This window comes from Erinaceus europaeus, chromosome 9 (genome assembly GCF_950295315.1).
Source record: "Erinaceus europaeus chromosome 9, mEriEur2.1, whole genome shotgun sequence".
NCBI lineage: Eukaryota > Metazoa > Chordata > Mammalia > Eulipotyphla > Erinaceidae > Erinaceus > Erinaceus europaeus.
Window position 1 is genome coordinate 111125163 of NC_080170.1, and position 22242 is coordinate 111147404.

The window sequence follows — 22242 nt, forward strand, 5'->3', positions numbered from 1 at the left end:
AGTTTCTTTTTCTTTTCTCCCCCCCCCCAATTATTTGAAAAGACAGAAAGAAGTTGAGAATGGAGGGGGGACAGAGAGGGAGAAAGAAAGAGAGATACTTGCAGCTATGCTTCACCACTCCTGAAGCTTCCTCCCTGTAGGTAGGGAGCACAGGCTTGAACCCAAGTCCTTGCACATATAAGGTGTACACTTATCTGGGTGTTAAGCAAATAAAATTCTATCTCTACTTCACAATTTTTTGTTAATAACAAATGGTTGGACATAGACTCACTCTATTTGAACTGACATAAAAAAGAATCCTAACACAAGGTTTCCCTTTTAGTCACACACATACACACACACACACACACACACACACACCTTTCTCTAGAACTGAAAGAAACCATGTAATTACAAAATTACAAAACCATGTAATTCCAGAGGTTCTAGTTTAATGTGGAATAGTATCTGTACTAGTAAAAAATACTGATGTGCAAGTACTTTAAAGAACAAAGCTTTATATGTAGAAATAACAATCACTCAATGAATAGCAATGAAACTTACAAAAGAAAATAATTCAGAATTTTAAACTACGTAAATTCTAAACTAAGTAAAGAATTTTTTCATCTATTTATGTATCCAGAATTTAAAAACTGCTTTTGCTAAACGAGCATCATTCAAATTATTGTTTTTGAGAGGAAGTTTACCAATATCAACCATCTGTAATTCTCTCTTTCTCTGGACTAATAGATGAATGTTAAAAGCTGTTTATATTTAAGGAATACAATCTGAATATTTAATATAACTCTACATAGTGAAATAGACTCCACATCCATACTAACTAACATGTTTATCACCTCAGGTAATTCTTTTTTTTTCTTCTCCTTCTAAACATTTTTCTAATCCTTGAAGAACGTGAGTAGATTCGGAAGACCCAGGTTTTCCTTAGACCCGCCCCTGTTTGTCAGGACAGAATGGTTTTCATGTCAGTTTTGCATTGCAAACTTTAGCTATCTACTTGAGGGAAAATATTTAAAGTGTTCTGGAAACCACGATCCAACTTCACTTCTGTGGAAAGGGTTCAAGCTGTTCAGAAGAATGAGGGTTGGGTGCTTAAAACTAAGGATTTTCTAAAATAAAAATGTTTTTGTAGATAAGGATCAGTGATCGGGAAAAATTGGAAATGGATAAACTCTTATGGGATTGGGCCTTATGGGGAACTTATCAAAGACAGATGAATAGATTCAGAAGGAACAGTAAATTGGTGTATTGTAACAAAGTAAAAGACTGTGGGGTGGGGGGAGTAGAATACAGGTCCAAAAAAGACAGCAGAGGACCTAGTGGGGGTTGTATTGTTATATGGAAAACTGGGAAATGTTATGCATGTACAAACTATTGTATTTAATGTCGAATGTAAAACATTAATTCCTCAATACAGAAATTTAAAAGAAGAAGAAGGAACAGTAGCACAATTCATTCTGGGGAATCCCTGGACCCATGGGATAATCCCAAGTCTGCCAAACTGAGGATTCCCATCAGGGCAACACGGGGACCATCGTGGTGATTCAAGAAGGTTCGCAGGAAAGAAATAGCACATATGGGAGACTTCCTGATCAAGTAGCCTTGAGAAACAGGGAGTATTTCAGCATATAGAAATGGAGTTGGGCTTTTGAACTTAAGGTAAGACATGAGGAAGGATACAGAGAAGAGAAGGTACGGAGTAGTGCTGACACAAAATAGCCCAGCTGTGAAATCAAGGAACTGTTTAACTCATCAATAAGACCAATTTAGAAGCCCTAAAGTAAGCTCGATGAGATGCCCCTCATCAGCTCTAAGAGGCCATGTACCCCCTAAAATGACATAATCTGGTATGTGGGGGTGGCGTGGGGATGGACTACATGGTCTTGGTGAAGATGTCTAACTCTGCTGCTTACTGTCTGTGTAACCTGTGCACTCACTTAATGAACAGTCTTAGGATTCCCAAGTGTAAAAAATAGAGAGGATAACATCTCTCCTGTGTTCCTTGTAGAATTAGAATGAACACAAGGAGACACAGTGAGTATACAATAGCACTGTCAAATACCCTTGTAGATGATTATCTTGTCGTGTAAGTGAAACTCTTTTTTTTTTTTTGCCATAACGTATGGACTTTTTAAGGTACATGATGCATCGATAAATCAGTGAATGAATGATGTTCCAGTCCCTTCAATTGTATAATAAAATCGGTCTCTGAACTACAGTGAAAATATGTGAACTGTTCTTTGAACTGCAGGCTGTTTGTGGGGGTGGAGACTCTTGAGTTAGTGATGAGTTAGTTGATGTCATGGTAGAGAAGGAAGCCTGAAAAGATGGAGTCATTGACATTATCTGCATAAAGTCCATTGTGGTCTCCCTCCCCATACACCTGGAGCCAGACTTCATCACCAGTCATCAGGTGGAGAAGCACAGAGCCAGAGGCCTGGTCTACATTTTTGTCCTGGTACTGGTCATAGGTGAAAATCACAGCCTTGTCCTTCTTGAAGAGGCTGACCTTCATGTCCTTCAAGTAGACTGTGATGTGGTAGGAAAAGTAGTATAGCCCAGGAATGTTGCAGTGGAATTTGCCAGTGCTGCCATCATAGTGATTTTGCTGATTGTAGAAGATCTTAGTAAAGCGAATGGGAACATTGGGAACAATGACCCGGGTCTCCAGTCCCATACTAAATGCTGAGCGGTACACATAGGCACTTTCACCAGGTTCTCCTTTCCGACCTGGGATTCCTGGGAAACCTCGGGGACCTTCCAACCCAGTCATTCCAGTTTCACCAGTGTCACCCTTAGGACCAAGAACACCTAGAGAATGAAAACACCTCAGTGACTACAAAGAACAGAATTGTGGGTAGGGGTAGATAGCATAAAGGTTATGCAAACAGACTCACATGCCAGAGGCTCCCTAGTCCCAGGTTCAGTTCCCCACATCACTATAAGCCACAGCTGAGTAGTGCTCTGGTTAGAAAGGAAGGAAGGAAGGAAGGAAGGAAGGAAGGAAGGAAGGAAGGAAGGAAGAATGGAATTGCTCCCTAGGTTGGTTCCACTCTAAACAATGTCCCAGGGACCTGGCGGTGGTGCACCTAGTGGAACTCAAATGTTGCCATTCACAAGGGTCCAAATTCAAGCCCCTGCTCCCCTCCTTGCAGGAGGGAAACATCATAAGCGGTGAAGCAGTGCTGCAGGTGTCTCTTTTGTGCCTTCTCTACTTCCTCCTTTCCTTTCAATTTCTCTCTGTCCAACTAATAAAAGAAAGAGAGAGAGGGAGGGAGGGAGGGAGGGAGGAAGGAAGGAAGGAAGGAAGGAAGGAAGGAAGGAAGGAAGGAAGGAAGGAGGAAAAAGGCCACTGGGAGCAGCAGACTCATCTTGCAGGCATGAAGCCCCAGTGATAACCCTGGTGGTAATAACAAAATAAAACAATGTCCCTGTGGCCCTTCCTTACCCATAGCCTACTTGGCTTACAGAAGAAGTAGCCAGTGGGAACTCCAAAAAAGAAGAGTTGTCAGTCGCTCCTTCCCCATCTCCAGCTTTATCTTTTCTAAGTCCCACTGCACACCTATCACTCTACCAACCCTTTATCTTCGGACTCAGTCAAAAAAAAAAAAACCTTTTGCTCTGTCCCCTCTGTCTAGGATGCCCATATTCCTTTATCCTGTCTACTTCATATTTTAAGGTCATGTTCAAGTTCTGCCTTATCTTTAAAGCCTTCGTTCTTGGGGCTGGAGAGGTGTTTCACCAGGTAGGATGCATGCTGAGCCCTTGCACCATGTGGGAGATGCTATGCATCCAAGGAGGCTCTTATGCTATGGTCTCTCTCTCTCTCTCTCTCTCTCTCTCTCTCTCCCTCCCTCCCTCCCTCCCTCCCTCTCCTTTTGAATAAAAAGTGGCCTCGGGCCTTAGTCTTGCCTGGGCCACCAGGTTCCAGATGCTACCATGATGACAACCGGACTTCCCTGGGCAGACAACCCCACCAATGTGTCCTGGAGCCCAGCCTTCTCAGAGCCCTGCCCTACTAGGGAAAGAGAAGGAGAGACAGGCTGTGAGTATGCATCGACCTGCCCAAGCACATGTTCAGCGGGGAAGCAATTACAGAAGCCAGACCTTCCACCTTCTGCACCCCATACTCCCACGGGGTTAAAGAATAGGAAAACTAAGGGGGTGGGGGTGATACGGAGCTCTGGTGGAGGGAATTGTACCCTTCTTATCCTATGGTCTTGTCAGTGTTTCCATTTTATAAATAAATTAATCTAAAAAAATTAAAAAGGTGGCCCAAAGCAGTGAAATCATGATTGTGTGAGGCCCTAGCTCCACAAAACAATAATAACAACTAGAAAACTTAAAATAATGTTTCATTATTACCCCAGTGCACATTCTCCCTGTCTCATACTGTGGGCATTGGTCTACATTAAATGCGGCATTCTTGCTGGAGACTTGCAGTAATCTTAAGAGAATGTTCTTCCTTATTTTTTTTTCCTTTCCTTTTTTTTTTTCCACTGGGGTTGGTATCTGTACTACAAATCCACTGGTCCCAACAGCCTTCCCCCCTTCTTTCTTTTTTGATACAAACAGAGATAAAGACAGAGAGAGAAAAAAGGACACCTATAGCACGGCTCCATCAATCATGAAATTTCCCCATGCAGGTGGAACTAGGAACTTGAACATGAGTCCTCATACATGGTAACATGTGCACTCTAGTGAGTATGCCACCGCTGGTCCCATTCTTTAAATTTTCTTCCTACCCGGAATAAGCATTCTACAAGAACACGACTGTTAACTCAGAAGTGTGCAATAAGTGTGTTTGAATGCCGCTGGACAGAGTGAAAATTAAGAGGAAACAAAAGGAAACAGAATCCTGGGTAGATCAGGAGTAGGAAGGGGTGAGACTTTGGATGAAAAAGAGGATTGGGGGGCCGAATCAAAGGCACTCGGTTTTACAGACCACACCTATTTTCACCACTGGAATGTCAATACAACATTCACTTTAGGTTGTTTATGGGTCACATTAAAAAAAAGGGGTGGGGTCAGGCGGTAGTGCAGAAGGTTAAGCGCACATGGCGCAAAGCGCAAGGGCCAGCGTAAGGATCCCGGTTCAATCCCCTGGCTCCCCACCTGCAGGGAATTCTCTTCACAGGCGGTGAAGCAAGTCTGCAGGTGTCTTTCTCTCCCGCTCTCTGTCTTCCTCTCCTCTCTCGATTTCTCTCTGTCCTATCCAACAACAAAAGCATCAATAACAATAATAATAACCATAACAATGATAAAAATAATAATAACAAGGGTAACAAAAGGGGAAAAATAGCCTCCAGGAGCAGTGGGTTCATAGTGCATGCACCAAGCCCCAGCAATAACCCTGGAGGCAAAATAAATAAATAAATAATAAAAAGGAAGAGGAGTTGGGCAGTGATACACCCAGTTGAGTGAACACGTTACTATGTGTAAGGACGTAGGTTCAAGCCCCAAGTCCCCTACCTAAAGTGCTACAGATATCTCTTCTTCTCTCTCTCTCTCTCTCTCTCTCTCTCTCTCTCTCTCTCTTTATGAATCCACTGCTCCTGGAGGCTATTTTTTCCTTTTATTGCCCTTGTTGTTTATGGTTGTTATTACTTCTATCGTTGTTGGATAGGAGAGAGAGGAAGGGAAGACAGAAAGGGGGAGAGAAAGATAGACACCTGCAGACCTGCTTCACCGCCTGTGAAGCGACCACCGATGAAGCAACTACCCTGCAGGTGGGGAGCCAGGGGATCAAAACGGGATCCTTACACCAGTCCTTGTGCTTCGCGCCATGTATGCTTAAACTACTCTGCCACTGCCCTGCCCCCCTCCTTCTCTCTTCTTTGTCTCCCCCATCCCTCTCAACTTCTCTCTGTCCCAGAAAGAAATCTATTAAATTTATTTATTAAAAATAATAAATGAAAATGAAATTCAAACATAAATAAGTAAGCTCTATTTCTACCCTGTGGTGTCTAGGCCCTAGACTACAGTCAATGTCTCCACACAGGAGTCTTCTGTGATAAAGGGTTCCCAAAATCTTGCTCTTACCTGGATCTCCTTTCTCACCCTTCTCTCCAGGGTTGCCATCTCTACCGTCACGTCCTGGGACCCCATTGTGGCCTGGATGTCCTGGGATACCTGCCATCCAACCTGAGCAGGAGCCCTTAGGTGGGGAAAGTGGGACAAGTGTCTCTTCAGTCGTGGGGTCCTGGCCATGACTGGGCAGTACTAGGAGCAGTAGAACAGCTTGCAGCAATAGCATCCTGAGCCTGTAATCCAAACCAGCACTGTCAGTGATGAAAGGGTAGATCCCACACTATGCGTACACCCCTTCAGGATCTAAGGAGGGTTTCCACATGTCAACAGGGGCCACTTGTGCGATCTGTCCACTCCAATAGTCATTTCTTCCAGGAAGAGTCTTCTCACTGTTTCAGCCCAGCTTGCACTCTGTCTGCCCTGAACCTGGCAATACTTAGCATTCTTCTCAGGGAATATTCTCCTTGCTAACGAATTGAGTGATGATAAGGCAACACACCTTTGGTGGTACTGCACCAAAGTAAAAGACTCTGGAGTGCGGGTGCGGGGGAGAGTACAGGTCCTGGAAAATGATGCCAGAGGACCTAGTGGGTGGGGGTTGTATTGTTATGTGGAAAACTGAGAAATGTTATGCATGTACAAACTATTGTATTTACTGTCAACTGTAAAACATTAATTCCCCAATAAAGGGGGAAAAAAAGACTGGGGTGGGGTTCAGGTCCAGGAACATGATGGCCAAGGAGGACCTAGTGGGGGTTGTATTGTTATGTGGAGATGTTATACATGTACAAACTATTGTATTTTACTGTCGACTGTAAATGATTCATCCCCCAATAAATTTTTTTAAAAAAAACAAATAGGGATTTGGGCAGTAGTGCAGCGGGTTAAGCGCAGGTAGCACAAGCGCAAGGACACCGGCAGCGTAAGGACCCCGGTTCAAGCCCCCAGAACCCCACCTGCAGGGGAGTGGCTTCACAAGCAGTGAAGCAGGTCTGCAGGTGTCTGTCTTTCTCTCTCCCTCTCTGTCTTCCCCTCCTCTCTCCATTTCTCTCTGTCTTATACAACAACAATGACATCAGTAACAACAATAATAACTACAACAATAAAACAAGGGCAACAAAAGGGAATAAATAAATATTTAAAAAAAAAAAGACAACACACCTCTGATAGCCTCATATCTGAGCACAGTCCCAGACACAGAGAAAGCTCTGAGGGTCAGCTGGACAAGATTGTATCACTTGAGTTTTCCAAGCGCGGTGGCCCATGTCATTCTACTCAGTTATAGCCAACTTCCCTCTCACCGAGAGCTCCTCTTCCTCTCCTTTTTCTAGTTATTTCTCTTCCTTACTCTCCCATTATCTTTCCTTCTCTCTCTTCCTATGTTACAATTTTACCATTTGGTGTTCTATGGGATAAGTGTGTGTGTGTGTGTGTGTGTGTGTGTGTGTGTGTGTGTGTGTGTGTTATTTTGCTAAACAAATAAATATATAGTGGTCCGGGAGGTGGCGCAGTGGATAAGGCATTGACCTCTCAAGCATGAGATCCTGAGTTCAGTCCCCGGCAGCACATGTACCAGAGTCATGTCTGTTTCTTTCTCTCTCTCCTTCTATATTTCTCATTAATAAATAAATAAAATCTTTTTTAAAAGAGAAAAATAAAAAAACAGATAGGTAGATACCAGAGCCCTGCCTCAGATCTTGTGGTGGTAGAGGGGATTGAGCCTGGGATATTGAAGCCTCGAGCATGAAAGTCTTTTTATATAACAATTATGCCTTTTCCCCTACCCTGTTCTCTCTCTATCCCTCTCATTCTCTCCCTATATATATATTTATATATGTATAAGTATATATATATATTTGTAGTTGTTTCTGTTGTTGTTGTTGTTACTGTTGTTGTCATTATTATTATTATTACCAGAGCACTTCTGAGGCTTATGGTGGTACTAGGGATTGAGCCTGGGACCTTTGGAGTCTCAGGCATGAAAGTCCTATTGCATAACCATTATGCTATTTCCCCTCTCCTGTATCTTTTTTTTTTATTCTTTATTGTTGCCCTTGTTGTTTTATCGTTGTAGTTATTATTGTTGTTGCTACTGATGTCACTGTTGTTGGATAGGACAGAGAGAAATGGAGAGAGGAGAGGAAGACAGAGAAGGGGAGAGAAAGACACCTGCAGACCTGCTTCACTGCTTGTGCAGTGACTCCCCTGTAGGTGGGGAGCCTGGGGCTCCAACCTGGATCTTAACGCAGGTTCTTGCCCTTTGCACCACCTGCACTTAACCCGCTGTGCTACCTGACTCCCTCCTGTATCTTTTAAACATAGTGGAAATCACACTCTACATGAAAACTTTACTCCCCTATTGTTGCCTTGTCACTTCTTAGTTTTTATAATCATTTTTTTTCTTCCTCCGAGGTTATTGCTGGCTCGGTGCCTGCACTATGAATCTACTGCTCCTGGAGGCTTTTTCCCCCTTTGTTGCCCTTGTTGTTGTCATTGTTTTTGGATAGGACAGAGTGAAATCGAGAGAAGAGGGGAAGACAGAGAGGAGTAGAGAAAGATAGAAACCTGCAGACCTGCTTCACTGCTTGTGAAGCCACCCCCCCACCCCCCACCCCCGCAGGTGGAGAGCCGGGGGATCGAACCGGGACCTCTGCTCTGGTCCTTGCACTTCGAGCCACGTGTGCCTGAACCCACTGAGCTACAGTCGACCCCGTCATCATCTTAAGTAGATGTATGCAAGTCCATGAAATGAGCAGAACCAAAATATACTTTGGCACTTTACATTTTGCTTAACTCTTATTTCTTTTTTTTTTTTTTTTTGCCTCCAGGGTATTGCTGGGGCTCAGAACCTGCACCAGGAATCCACTGTTCCTGGAGTTGTGGTTATAATTGTTGTTGTTATTGATGTCATTGTTATTGGATAGGACAGAGGGAAATGGAGAGGGGAGGGGAAGACAGAAAGGAGGAAAGACACCTGCTGACCTGCTTCACTACTTTTGAATCGACCCTCCTGCAGGTGGGGAGCCGGGGGCTAGAACCAGGATCCTTACTCGGGTCCTTGCGCTTTGTGCCATGTGCGCATAACCCGCAGCACTACCGCCCGACTCCCTCTTATTTCCTTTTTTAAATATTTTAAAATCTTGTGGTGTGGAGACACAGAACTTTGGTGGTGGGAGTGGTATGGAATTATACCCCTATTATCTTATACTCTTGTGAATCTTAAATAACTAATGAAGATTAAAATTAAAATTAAATTTGTGGTGTGAAGATGGTAACGCAGTAGCAGAGTGCTTGTTTTGCATGAGTGAAAGCCTGGGGTTTTGTCCCTAATACTACATATAAGCAGTACTCTGGTCTCTCTCTGCTTCTCTATCATAAAATATATAAGACTAATCATCTGAAAATATTCTAAAATCTAAAAGTAGGTTGGGGAGATAGCATAGTGGTTATGCAAAAGGACTTTCATGCCTTAGACACCAAAGGTCCCAGGTTCAATCTCTAGCCCCAACATATACCAGAGCTGAACAGTGCTATAGGAAAAAAAAAAAAAAAATCTACAGGAAGCATTCCTAGTGGTCCAGGAGGGGGCGCAGTGAATGGAGCATTGACTGTTCAAGCAGGAGGTCCTGAGTTCAATCCCTGGCAGCACATGTACCAGAGTGATGTCTGGTTCTTTCTCTCTCTCCTCTTATCTTTCTCATTAATAAATCAAATATTAAAGAAAAAAATCAAGAATCATTCTTAGATAAACAGCTTATCCCAAAAGTATTACTCTTATGAAATATACTTTATCTCCAAATTACCGGTCTTACATCATAGTCCCAGAAATAAAATGAGTAAACTGAAAGGTATGAACTTTTTTTTCAACAGTTCATGTTTCCATAAATTCTCCCTTTTATTTATTCATTTATTTACTGGGGGGAGAGTGAGGGGAATTCCTGTGTGTGTGTGTGTGTGTGTGTGTGTGTGTCTCCCACTTTCTTTTTGATTTCCCTAGATCTATCTAATAAATAATATATATATAATATAAAAAAAGAAATTTTGAAATAGAATTGATTTTTCTCTCTATTCTGGATGTTGAAATGCACACTTAGCATTCCATTTCTCCTGTCTCTCTCTTTCTTTTTTTCCACCACACCCATCACCTAAGGTCTGTAATCCATCCCCATCCCATCCTAGTATGAACATTTTCATATGACTGTTGATTCATAGTTGCAAATGGTAGTTTTTTATCTTGTCACCTGATAGTACATTAGTATGTATTCAAGAGAGCCTATCTTAATTGCCCTCATCAGTCTGGGATGGAATCATTAGTGCCCCCCACCCTTTCTTTGGCCTGATAGTTTATTGAATAAAATAAAAGTACCTCACTAATTTGAGCATTGGTGAATTGTACATTTTATTAGTCTATTTCCTAAATTAATTTTCTCATTCAGCTGTTAACATTGTCACTTAGCTACTAGGGGCATATTATGAATTTTGAATTTATATGTGAACTCTTCATACCAACACAATCACATATACTATGATTCTTTAGTGTGCAGACTACTCTTTCAATTTTTTCTGATTTTAACCTAATTTTTACGTGGAAGAAGTTACAGGGACATATATATACATACATACATACATAGTCAATGCAGCTAGTATTATTCTTTTTTAAAAAAATTTTCCCTTTTGTTGCCCTTGTTTATCATCTTTGTTGTTGTTATTGCTGTCATTGTTGTTGGATAGGACAGAGAGAAATGGAGAGAGGAGGGAAAGACAGAGAGGGGGAGAGAAAGACCTGCTTCACCACCTGTGAAGCGAACCCCCTGCAGGTGGCGAGCCGGGAGCTCCACCCAGGATCCTGATGCCCTCAGTGTGCTTTCCACCATCTGTGCCACCACCCAGCTCCTGCTAATATTTTTCTTTACTTCTAAGTGTTAAAGCAGCCCTGCCCTAGACTAAGGCTTAGTAAATATTCTATTTTACTTTCTTCTCTTGAATATATATATATATACATATATATAATGATTTAATATTGATTTACAAAATTACAAGATAATAGGTATACAACTCCACACCATTCCCACCACTAGAGTTCCAGATCCCCAATCCCTCCATTCCAAATTTTAGCAGTTCTCCCTAGAGATATGGGTTAACTGTTATTTCTACAATCATCTGTCTATATTTGGATATATTTGGCCTTTGGGGGAGGGGTGTCCCATCTTCTCTTCCTTTCCAAGTCACACATACACCTATTACTACATCCAGTTGTCCCTTCCTTTTTCCTCCTCTCTCTCCAGTTCCTGGTGGAGTTAGAGCTCAGAGCCCTCTGGTCATCTTCCTCCTATCATTTCTTCCCCACTGGGAGTATAAATCAAAATTATTTTGAGGGGTGCAGAAGATGGGAGTCCTGGCTTCTGTACTGAACATGGGCATTGGCAGGTTGATCCACAACTAACCCCAGCCTGTTTCTATCTTTCCCGTGTGGGGTAGAGCTCTGAGGAGGTGAGGTTCTAAGACATATTGGTGAGGTTGTCTGCCCAGGGAAGTCAGTATGGAATCATAATAGCATCTGTAGCTTGGTGACTGAAGGGCTTTGTTTGGTAGATTTTAAACTCTACTTGTTCATTAATCTCTGGTATTGTCTTTTAGTGAAAGCTGTGATCTAAGATGCTCATAAGAATTTCTCCCATTTTGTAAAATGGCTGCTTTTTTAAAAGACACCTTTAATTAAATGAATTATTTCCCCCATTTTGTTGATTTGATGCATCATTTACCAAATATGAAGTTCTACTATGAACTTATAAATAAAGTGAGAATTGAGAATGGAAGGAATCAACAAAATAGAAGAGACAGGCAACACAATAAGAGAGAAAGAAGGGCTGGGTAGTAATAACAATGCTGCCAGTAGTCTTCCACAATGTATGTAATCCAGTCACACTCTTACCATCTATGTGTTCTTCGTTGCCCTCTATTGGACATGGAGGGCTCAAGATGTGGTGTTCTCAATAACTGCTGGAAATGAAAGGTTTAGGTGTGGCTTGTTTCAATGTAAGGGGTTCTTTGTGAAGAGACTGGTAAAGCTCATTTTTATATGTATGGATAATATTTCTTCTAAGATGCTTCAAGATTCCATACGTCATATATCTTTACATTTCCCCACTTTGTGTCACCTCCACCCCTTCTCCTTCTGGAGCTGTCAATAAAACTCCCAAGAGAAACTCTGAGAGGTGCTGGGCTTGTGTGCTTCAAAAATGATCAGGGAATAATGTATGCAGCTGTGTTCTTTTCCAAAAAGTGATGGGAGAGAATCCAGAACAGGAGAACCAGTGGAGGTAGCTACAGAAAGAAATAAAGGTGGGAAGGGCATATGGCATAATGGTGGTTATACAAAGAGACTCTCATGCCTGAGGATCGAAAGTCCCAGGTTCAGTCCCCCACACCATCATAAGCCAGAGCTGGTCAGTGCTCTGGTAAAGGAGGAGGAGAAGGAGGAGAAGTTGTTATGAGACATACAGAGAAATTAAACACATGACCACAAAATAAAAAAAAAAAAAGATAGCCAATTCAAGTCTACGATCTCAGAAGTATGGTGGTTGGGAGCAGGGTGTGCACAGAATTTTGATGGTGGAAGTGGTGTGGAACAATGCCCCTTTTATCTATAATCCTGTAAATCACTAATTAAATTTTTTTAAAAAAAACATTCTGGGTGGTTTAACTGCCCCAACCATACCCTCCTGCTGTATACAGTTCTTTGCCTAAAAATGTGGTTATTAATAGTACTCATTACACTTAAATTATTTTATAATATTTCTGTGAGAGCAAATTGGCCTTAAAATTTGACATAGTTTGTAAACTTACAAAGTATTTCCCACATACAAATGAAAAGAAGAGATGGCTCTGGACCATCTGGTGCATCCAGGACCCTGCTAGTCTCATTTCACCCCCATATGTGCAGGAAATAGTACTGAATTCCTACAAGAGAAATCCGAGGACCAGAGAAGCCTCATAATTCCTGCCCAGGGATAACAAATAAAAGAGACCTGTAATCCAAAGCCTGAAGATTCTCATATTTTTCAAGATGTATTTTCATATAAAAGAAAGAGAGAGACAGAGAAAAAGAAGGAGAATCAGAATATCACACATGTGATGTCAGTGATCGAACTTAAGACTTCATGCTTTTAAATTCAGAACTCCAGCCACTACATCACCTCCCCAGCCACCCAACCCTGAGTTTTTTCTACTGTGCTGACATTCATGTTAAATCACACATAGGTGTGGATTCACTTGCCTTTAAAATTATGTAAGATGATGACCATGATACCATGATGTCCTCTGGATCCTAAAGGATCATCTTAAAATATCTCATTTTTGGAGTTGTGCCCTCTTATCGTATGGCTTAGTCAATGTTTCCTTTTTATAAATAAATTTTTTTTAATTAATAAAAATTAAAAATATATCTCTCATTTTCTTTCTTTTTCTTTTCTTTTCTTTTCTTTTTTTTTTTTTTTTGCCTCCAGGGTTGTTGCTGGGGCTCATTGCCTGCACTACAGATACACTGCTCCTGGAGGCCATTTTTCACATTTTCGCTGCCCTTGTTGTTGTTATTGTTATTTGATATGACAGAGAGAAATCGAGAAAAGAGGGGAAGACAGAGAGGGTGAGAGAAAGATAGAAACCTACAGACCTGCTTCACCGCTTGTGTAGCGATCCCCCCTGCAGGTGGGGAGCCGGGGCAGGAACCCAGAGCCTTGAGCCAGTCCTTGTGCTTGGCTCTATGTGCTCTTATCTCACTGGGCTAAAAAATATCTTTTTTTTTTGGTTTATTATTTTAAGTTCTTTATTGGGGGATTAATGATTTACGGTCAATACAGTAACATACAATAGTTTGTACATGTGTAACATTTCTCAGTTGTCCACATAACAATTCAACCCCGGATAGGTCCTCCTCTGCCACCATGTTCCAGGATCTGAATCCCCCTCATTCACCCCAGAGTCTTTTACTTTGGTGCAATACACCAAACCCAGTCCAAGTTCTGCTTTGTGTTTTCCCTTCTGATCTTATTTTTCAACTTCTGTCCATGAGTGAGATCACCCCCAAAATAACTCATTTTCATCTGTTAAAATATGCAAGAAATTTTTTTTTATTTGACCTGTTGGAGTTTCTGTATCTTGTGAGCTGCTTTGGGTTGGCAGGAGACAGGAGAATATGGGGGAAAGAAGTCACCAAGCCTGATGCCAAACTTCCCACTAGGAAAAGGCTTTAAAATACAGTCCACAAAGTCCCCGACGGTTGAAAAGGACCCTAGAAACCATCTTATACCTGCCTTGCTTTTACAAACGGAAGCCTGCGGCGAAGGAGAAGGATGCTTTTATTAGAAAATGACTCTGACTTTAGAACTGAGGCAGCTGAAGGGGTCGGGCGGTAGCGCAGTGGGTTAAGCGCACGCAGGTGTCGCAAAGCGCAAGGATCAGCAGAAGGATCCCGGTTTGAGGCCCCGGCTCCCCACCTGCAGGGGAATCGCTTCACAGGCGGTGAAGCAGGTCTGCAGGTGTCTGTCTTTCTCTCCCCCTCTCTGTCTTCCCCTCCTCTCTCCATTTCTCTCTGTCCTATCCAACAACAACGACACCAATAACAACAACAACAATAATAACTACAACGATAAAACAACAAGGGCAACAAAAGGGAATTAAAAAAAAAGATACAGGAGAGGGGGAATAGCATAATGGTTATGCATAATGGTTATGCAATAGGATTTTCATGCCTGAGACTCCAAAAGTCCCAGGCTCAATGATAATAATAGCCACAAGAATGGTAAAACAACCAGGGTAACAAAAGGGAAGAAATGGCCTCCAGGAACAGTGGATTAGTGGTGCAGGCACCGAGCCCCGGCAATAACCCTGGAGGTAAAAGAAAAAAAAGAAAGAAAGAAATGAGGCAGCTGAGAAATGAATGAGTTGATCCCCAGAGAGATTCCTCTTCTGACTTTCAAATCAGCAAGCTTCCCACCACATTAATGCCTCTGAAAGGCATTCTCCGTGTGAAAGCATACCCTTATGACATACCCTTATGACAACAAAGATTCTGTAAATCAACATTTCCTCAGTAAAGTAATATTGGGATTATACAAATAAAATAAATGATTATTAAAGATAAATAAAAATAAAAAGTGTTCCCCAAAGCATCTCAGACTCAATTTCCTAATTAGCTAAATAAGATCACAGAAGATCAGGAACATGAGAACACTTAGAAATTGGCAAGGGGAGTTTGGAATGTAAATTACTTAAAACACTTCCAAATCTTATTAATCTTCCCCCTCGGCCCTGCTTTTGACTCAACTATAAAGAAAAATCTGAGACTCAAAGAGATCAAATTATTGGTTAGAGGTCATGCAACTCTGGAGTTGACTAATAAGAAACTGCCACAGTTAAAGATCAGAAGTAGCAAAAAAAAAAAAAAAAAAAAAAAAGATCAGAAGTAGCAGGCGATTGCAATTCCCCTCAGTGCAGCTTCATGATAAATGGCAGAGCCAGGAATAAGCTCAGTTCTCTTTGGCTCCCTGGAGGATTTCCTGTGCGTGTTTACACAACCCTGAAAGAACTGTCAGCATTTTCATGCCCAACACGCAAGCATGCACACTCACATTCTTCTTCTTTTTTTTTTTTCTTTTGCATGTAGGACTTCACCTCTGCTGGGCTGGCTTTTTCATTCCTTTTATTTTAGAGAGAGAAAGAGGCAGGGGTAGATAGCATAATGGCTATGCAAAGAGACTGAGGCACCAAAGTCTCAGGTTCAGTCCACAGCACCACCATAAGCAGAGCTGCTTAGTCCTTTCAGAGAAAGGGAGAGGGCGAGGGCGAGGGCAGGACACTATAGCACCAAAGGTTTCCCAGTGCATGGCACCCTACTGTGTGAGCTATCTTCAACTACACACACCACCACATACACATACATACATTCTTAAGGAACTGCTAAGCTAGAGGACCCTCCAGTGCATTTTAAGATGAATCTTCTCCGTATAAAGGACCTTTTATTGTTTTTATTGCCACCAGGATTATATCACTGGTGGGGCTCGGTGCCTACACAACAAATCCACTGTTCCAGATGGCCATTTTTCTATATATATATAATTTTTATTTGATAGAAGAGATGGAAATTGATAGGGAGGGAGAGATAAATATGGAGAGGGAAGGGGAGAGAGAGAAAGAAAGATAGTCCTGCAGCACTAGCTTCACAGCTATGAAGCTCCTCCCATGCAGGTGGGGAGCAGGGGCTCAAACCCAGGTCCTCACACATAATAATGTATGTGCTTAACTAGATGTGCCACCACCTGGCCCCCTATTTTTTTCATTAATTCTTATTAACTTTTATTGATTCTGACATAAACCTAGTATCCTGGACCACTGGCTTCTGCCATGATGAGAAGTTGAAAAGTCTGTTCCCACAACCACTTTTGAAAGAATAGGAAAGGAGTTCTATGTCTCCTTGAGACGCCGTAAGACTACAGGGAGGGAGAGAAGAAGCACTTTAGAGGAAACTCCAGGGCTTCCTTTCCAGTAAACAATGTTTACATCCACGTATATATTCTTTTGGCATAATCTACCTACTCCTCAATCTTGCCACAAGACAGCTTTGTCTTGTCTGAAGAGAGTCACCAGAAGTATGTGGTTGCACGCCTTGTGAGGCTTGATTTGAAAAGCAGACTTCTCCCAGAGAACTACATCATCTAATAGGAAAAACTGGCCTGATCTCTAAAATTCTCCCCACTCCAACTTCTTCCCCCATCAACAGAAAAGACCAGGATGCCTCCCTCCCACACAGGACTCAAAGTGGTGAGCAGGACTAGGTATGGATCCAGCTATTTCTGTCAGGAAAATGTCTTCCAAATAACATTTCTTCAGAAGCTCCCAGTGTGTGTGTGTGTGTGTGTGTGTGTGTGTGTGTGTGTGTGTGTGTGTGTGTGTGTATGTGTGTGTGTGTGTGTACCCATACCAGACCCTTCACTTTCAGGTGTCATATGAACCTGTCACCTTGTAACATCATAACTCTGTCACTCATCTCCTATGCACAGACAATGACCATTTCTCCCCTAGTCTTTGTATCTCATGGAACCTAAACCCACAGTCAGGAGACGGCATACCTGGTAGAGTGTATACATGGTACCATGTAGAAGAAGTGAGGTTCAAGCCCCCAGTCCCCACCTGCAGGTGGGAAGCTTCACAAGAGGTGAAGCAGTGCTGCAGACGCCTCTTATTCTATCTCCCCTTCCATCTCAATTTCTCTCTATCCCTACTAGCAGATGAAAGGGGGAGAGGGTGGTGACCACCAAGAGCAGTGGATTTTTTTCTGTGCTGGTACTGAGCCCCAGAAACAACCCTGGTAGTAATAAAAATTTTTTTAAAGAAAAGAAACCAGGGGCTAGGCAGTAGCAAATCGAGTTAAGCGCACATAGTGCAAAGGGAGAGGACCAGAGCAAGGATCCTGGCTGGAGCCCCCACTCCCCACCTGCAGGGGAAAAGCTTTGCAAATGGTGAAGTAGGGCTGTAGGTGTCTCTCTGTCTCTCTCCCTCTCTGTTGTCCCATTCCTTCTCAATTTCAGGCTGTCTCTATCCAATAAGAAGATAAAGATAATAAAAAGATTTACAAAAAGAAAAAAAAAAAAAGGTGGCCTCCAGGAGCAGTGGATTCATGCAGGCATCGAGCCCCAGCAATATAAAAATAAAAAACAAGGGAGTCGGGCGGTAGCACAGCGGGTTAAGCGCAGGTCGTGCAAAGCACAAGGACCAGCATAAGGCTCCCAGTTTGAGTCCCCGGCTCCCCACCTGCAGGGGAGATGCTTTACAGGCGGTGAAGCAGGTCTGCAGGTGTCTGTCTTTCTCTCCCCCCTCTGACTTTCCCTCCTCTCCATTTCTCTCTGTCCTATCCAACAACGACAACATCAATAATAACTACAACAATAAAAAAACTAGGGCAACAAAAGGGAAAATAAATAAATGAATAAATAAAGAAGAAAGAGAAACCCCGCCCAGTGTTGGCCTCAGAGAATCTTCTCAGTAAATTTGCTGCACAGACTCAAGTAAAGGGGCCTGATTCCAAATTCAGTCTGATGTCAGAGCTCAGCCTTTTCCCAAACTTCTCTGTGGATGCCCACTCCTGTGTCCACCTGCTCAGCTGAAAAGCCATTTCCCCTGTTCTAGGCTAGGTGGATTCTGTCTCAGGACAATCCCTCAACCTCATGGACACTAGCCTTCTCTCTTGGGTAGACATCATGCCACAAAGTGATTGGGAAATTTTCAGAATGGACCTGAGTGTTTTAACTAGAAAGAATGACCTCTTGGGACTGGAAGAGAGCATATTTTACCCTGCAGGAGAACCTGGGTTCAGGCCCTCGTCACCTCATGGGAGCACCAGGCAAAGGGGAAGCCTCACAAGCAGTGGGGCAGACATGGTGTAGCTCCTTCTTCTTCTGTCTCTCTTACTTTTTTTTTTCTGGCCTCCAGAGTTATTCCTGGGGATGCCTGCACTATGAATCCACTGCTCCTGGATGCTTTTTTTCCCCCCATTTTGTTGCCCTTGTGCTGCCTTTGTTGTTGTCATTATTGTTATTATTGCTGAACAGGAGAGAGAAATTGAAAGAGGAGGGGAAGACAGACAGGGGAAGAGAAAGAGAGACACCTGTAGACCTGCTTCGCCACTTGTGACGTGACCCCCTGCAGGTGGGGAACTGGGGGGCTCAAACCGGATCCTTACGCTGGTCCTTGCACTTCACGCCATGTGCGCTTAACCAGCTGCGCTACCACCCGACCCCCTCTCTTACCTTCTTTAAAGAGAGAGAGAGACCACTAAAAGTAGTGGAATTGTATAAGTGTAAAGTCCCAGTGGAAACACTGGAGGAGGGTACCTGGTTGAGCACACGTTACAGTGTGCAAGGACCCAGGTTAAGTCCCCAGTCCCCACCTGAAGGGGGAAATTTTCTCAAGCAGTGAAGCACGTCTCTCTGTCTCTCTCCCTCTCCGTCTCATCCCCCCCTCTTGATTTCTTCTGTCTATATCCAACAAACAAAATAAAATATTCCAAGGAAAAAAAGCCATGGAGGAAAATATATATAAAACAAAATAAGGAAGAGAAGAAGGAGAAGGAATAGAATAGCTTTTTCGGAACTGTGGAAAAATCAGGGAAGAAACCCTGGCCCCATTTCCCCCACCCTCACCCCAAGTGTTTCCGTAACCACGGTTTTTCTGTGTCCTGCTATAACAGCAGAGTCTGCACAGACACTCCACTGCAGGACAGCCACTCCCAAACCCAATCACAGACTCTGATTAAATGGCTCTTACCTTTGGCTATGGGATCGGACCCACAAACCACACAGTCAGGATGGAAGTGAGAAGATGACCCAAGCTCAGCGACCTGGTATTAATGGGGACAGTCAGTCCCCCACTTCACATTAGCCAACCCACAGAGTGCCAGAAGTCTAGTGGTGGGTGGCTGCCTTGGCCCTGGCAGCTGTCCTATGTCTCCACCAAAGGGGCCTTGTTGCAAGTCCCAATGAGGGCTCAGCCAAGTGGAGCTTGAGTCACACTTGCACTCCCAGACCCAGGTCTCCATTTTTGCCTCTTACAGCAGCAACAGAAGGTGGGACAAGGGTCAAGACCATGAGCAAGATCTAAGCTCACAGAAAATTAATTACCCACTCGCCCTGAAGTGGTCGCTGGACCTAACCTCTCCCATAGGTTTCCCCTGATCAGTTAGGGGCACCAGTTCCCACCACTACAGTCCTGATGGAGTGTGGGGTTGTGTGGTTCAGACACCAAACCACTTCAGAAGGGACAACAGTCAGAGGGAGGCACAGTAGAACAAGACATAAAACATCTTTTTTTTTTTAACTTCTTTATTGGGGGATTAATGGTTTACAATCAATGGTAAAACATAATGGTTTGTACATGCATAACATTTCCCAGTTTTCCACATAACAATTCAACCCCCACTGGGTCCTCCTCTGCCATCATGTTTCCCCACCCACCCACCCCAGAGTCTTTTTCTTTTTTCCTTTATTGGGAGATTAATGTTTTACAGTCAACAGTAAATACAATAGTTTGTACATGCAAAACATTTCTCAGTTTTCCACATAACAATACAACCCCACTAGGTCCTCTGCCATCCTTTTCCAGGACCTGAACTCTCTCCCCCACCCACCCCAGAGTCTTTTACTTTGGTGCAATACACCAACTCTAATTCAAGTTCTGTTCAGAGTTTTTCCTTCCGGTATTGTTTTTCAACTTCTATGAGTGAGATCATCCCATATTCACCCTTTTGTTTCCCATTTATCTCACTTAACATGATATCCTGAAGCTCTATCCAAGATGGAGTGAAGAAGGTGAATTAACCATGAACCTAAGATTTTGGAGCCTCAAGTATTAAGAGTCTCTTTGCATACATAAAACATGTCTTACACTCTTGGCCTGGACCACAGACTTAGGAAAGTCTTTCTCTATTAATTCTATGAATTGGAGTGAGGGGAGGTTTCCAGGGTACCAGGTTTCCAGGTAGGGCCAAGTTAAGCTCTTTAGAGACTCTGAAAACCAAACACTTACAGAGCTCTAATCTCTACTGTAACTCAAGTTCTATCTGACAGATTGTGTGGCCCAAGTCCAAGCACGGCCCCCAGCATGCTGGAGGAAGCTCTGGTATTATGGCGTCTCCCCACCACCACCGCCTACCCCCATCTCTATCTGATACCTGAAAAAAATAAAATTCATTGGTTCGGGAGGTAGTGCAGTGGATAAAGCATTGGACTCTCAAGCATGAGGTTCTGAGTTCGATCCCTGGCAGCACATGTAGCAGAATGATGTCTGGTTCATTCTCTCTTTCTCTCTCTCTACCATTCTCACTCTCACTCTCCCTCTCCTCCAATCTTTCCCATTAATATATAAATAAAATATTAAAATGAATAAAATAAAGTTCATCCAGGAGCAATGTAGTCCTGGCAGTGGTAAAGACAGACATCTTCACTTTGCCACTTGTTGGCTTTTTGGCTAAGACCAAGTCTACTATCTGTTCTCACCAGTTTAATATCTGATCCATCCTCTGACTGAACACTTCTTCTTCTTCTAGCGTTTGCCCTTCTTCCGTAGCCAGTCAACAGTGTCAGGTTGAGCCTGATGTAAAGTTTCGAGACCTCCTTTGAATCTGGAGAGGTGGCAGTCATTGACTATGTGGGTCATAGTCTGTCTGTAGCCGCAGGGGCAGTTCGGGTCGTCTCTGGCTCCCCAGCGATGGAACATAGCGGCTCACCGGCCATGGCCTGTTCGATAGCGATTGAGGAGGGCCCAATCATAACGTGCTAGGTCAAAGCCGGGTTGACGCTTGCAGGGGTCTGTGATGAGGTGTTTGTTCTTTACCTCAGCTGACTGCCAACTCTGTTTCCAAGAGTCTGGAACAGAGAAATTCAGTGTAGGTGTAGGGGACCAGATTGGGTGATGAGACATCAAGCGTTGGACAGGGTGGGCGAAGATATCCGCGTATATTGGCAGGTCCGGTCGAGCGTAGACGTGGGAAATGAACTTAGATGATGCCGCATCCCGACGAATATCTGACAGGGCGATGTTGCTAAGAACTGGCAGCCATGGAACCAGGGTGGAACAGATGGTTCCAGAAATTATCCTCATGGAGGAATATAATTTGGAATCGACCAAGTGGACATGGGGGCTACGGAACGATACTGGGGCACAGTATTCTGCAGTGGAATAGCATAATGCCAGAGATGATGATCGTAGTGTGGAAGCGCTCGAGCCCCATGAGGAGCTGGCCAGTCTTGCAATGATGTTATTCCTCGCGCCCACCTTTGCTGCAGTTTTTATGAGATGTTTGTGAAATGACAGAGTGCGATCGAGAGTAACGCCAAGATAGACTGGCTGAGCTTCATGCCGGATTCTCGTACCGCCAAGCTGCACATTAAGCTCACGCGAGGCCGAGGCATGGTGTAGATGGAAAACAGATGATACCACTTTTGCAGTGCTAGGGATTAGTCGCCACTTTTTACAGTAATCAGATATCAGAGACATGTCTTTCGTGAGTGTTTCCTCGAGGATGTCGAACTTGGATGCCTGAGTTGCACAGCAGATGTCATCGGTGTAGATGAACTTCCTTGAAGAAGTTTCTGGAAGGTCATTGATGTAAATATTAAATAGCGTAGGAGCTAGAACAGAGCCCTGGGGGAGGCCACTTGA

At 43.3% G+C, this 22242-nt stretch overlaps 1 protein-coding gene, 1 long non-coding RNA gene and 1 pseudogene across 2 annotated transcripts in view; 2 read left to right on the top strand and 1 right to left on the bottom strand.

The window, feature by feature from the left end:
- The window catches only part of LOC132540483 (uncharacterized), a 149416-nt gene that overhangs the window by 120134 nt on the left and 7040 nt on the right, over positions 1-22242 (top strand). The window lies entirely within an intron of this gene.
- ADIPOQ (adiponectin, C1Q and collagen domain containing) lies at positions 415-19515 on the bottom strand. The gene is made up of 3 exons (XM_007519792.3): positions 19351-19515; positions 6043-6263; positions 415-2811 (listed from the first exon to the last, which is right to left on the bottom strand). Exons 2-3 carry the CDS (start codon positions 6254-6256, stop codon positions 2291-2293), a joined length of 735 nt encoding a protein of 244 aa, XP_007519854.1. The 5' UTR covers positions 6257-6263; positions 19351-19515; the 3' UTR covers positions 415-2290.
- On the top strand, positions 21029-21132 carry LOC132540527 (U2 spliceosomal RNA; annotated as a pseudogene).

Coding starts and splice junctions, on each gene's coding strand:
- ADIPOQ (XM_007519792.3), bottom strand. CDS start 6,256: ATGCTATTGCTGCAAGCTGTTCTACTGCTCCTAGTACTGCCCAGTCAT. Junction 2,812..6,042: donor GGGTGAGAAAGGAGATCCAG/GTAAGAGCAAGA, acceptor TTCATTCTCTAG/GTGTTCTTGGTCCTAAGGGT.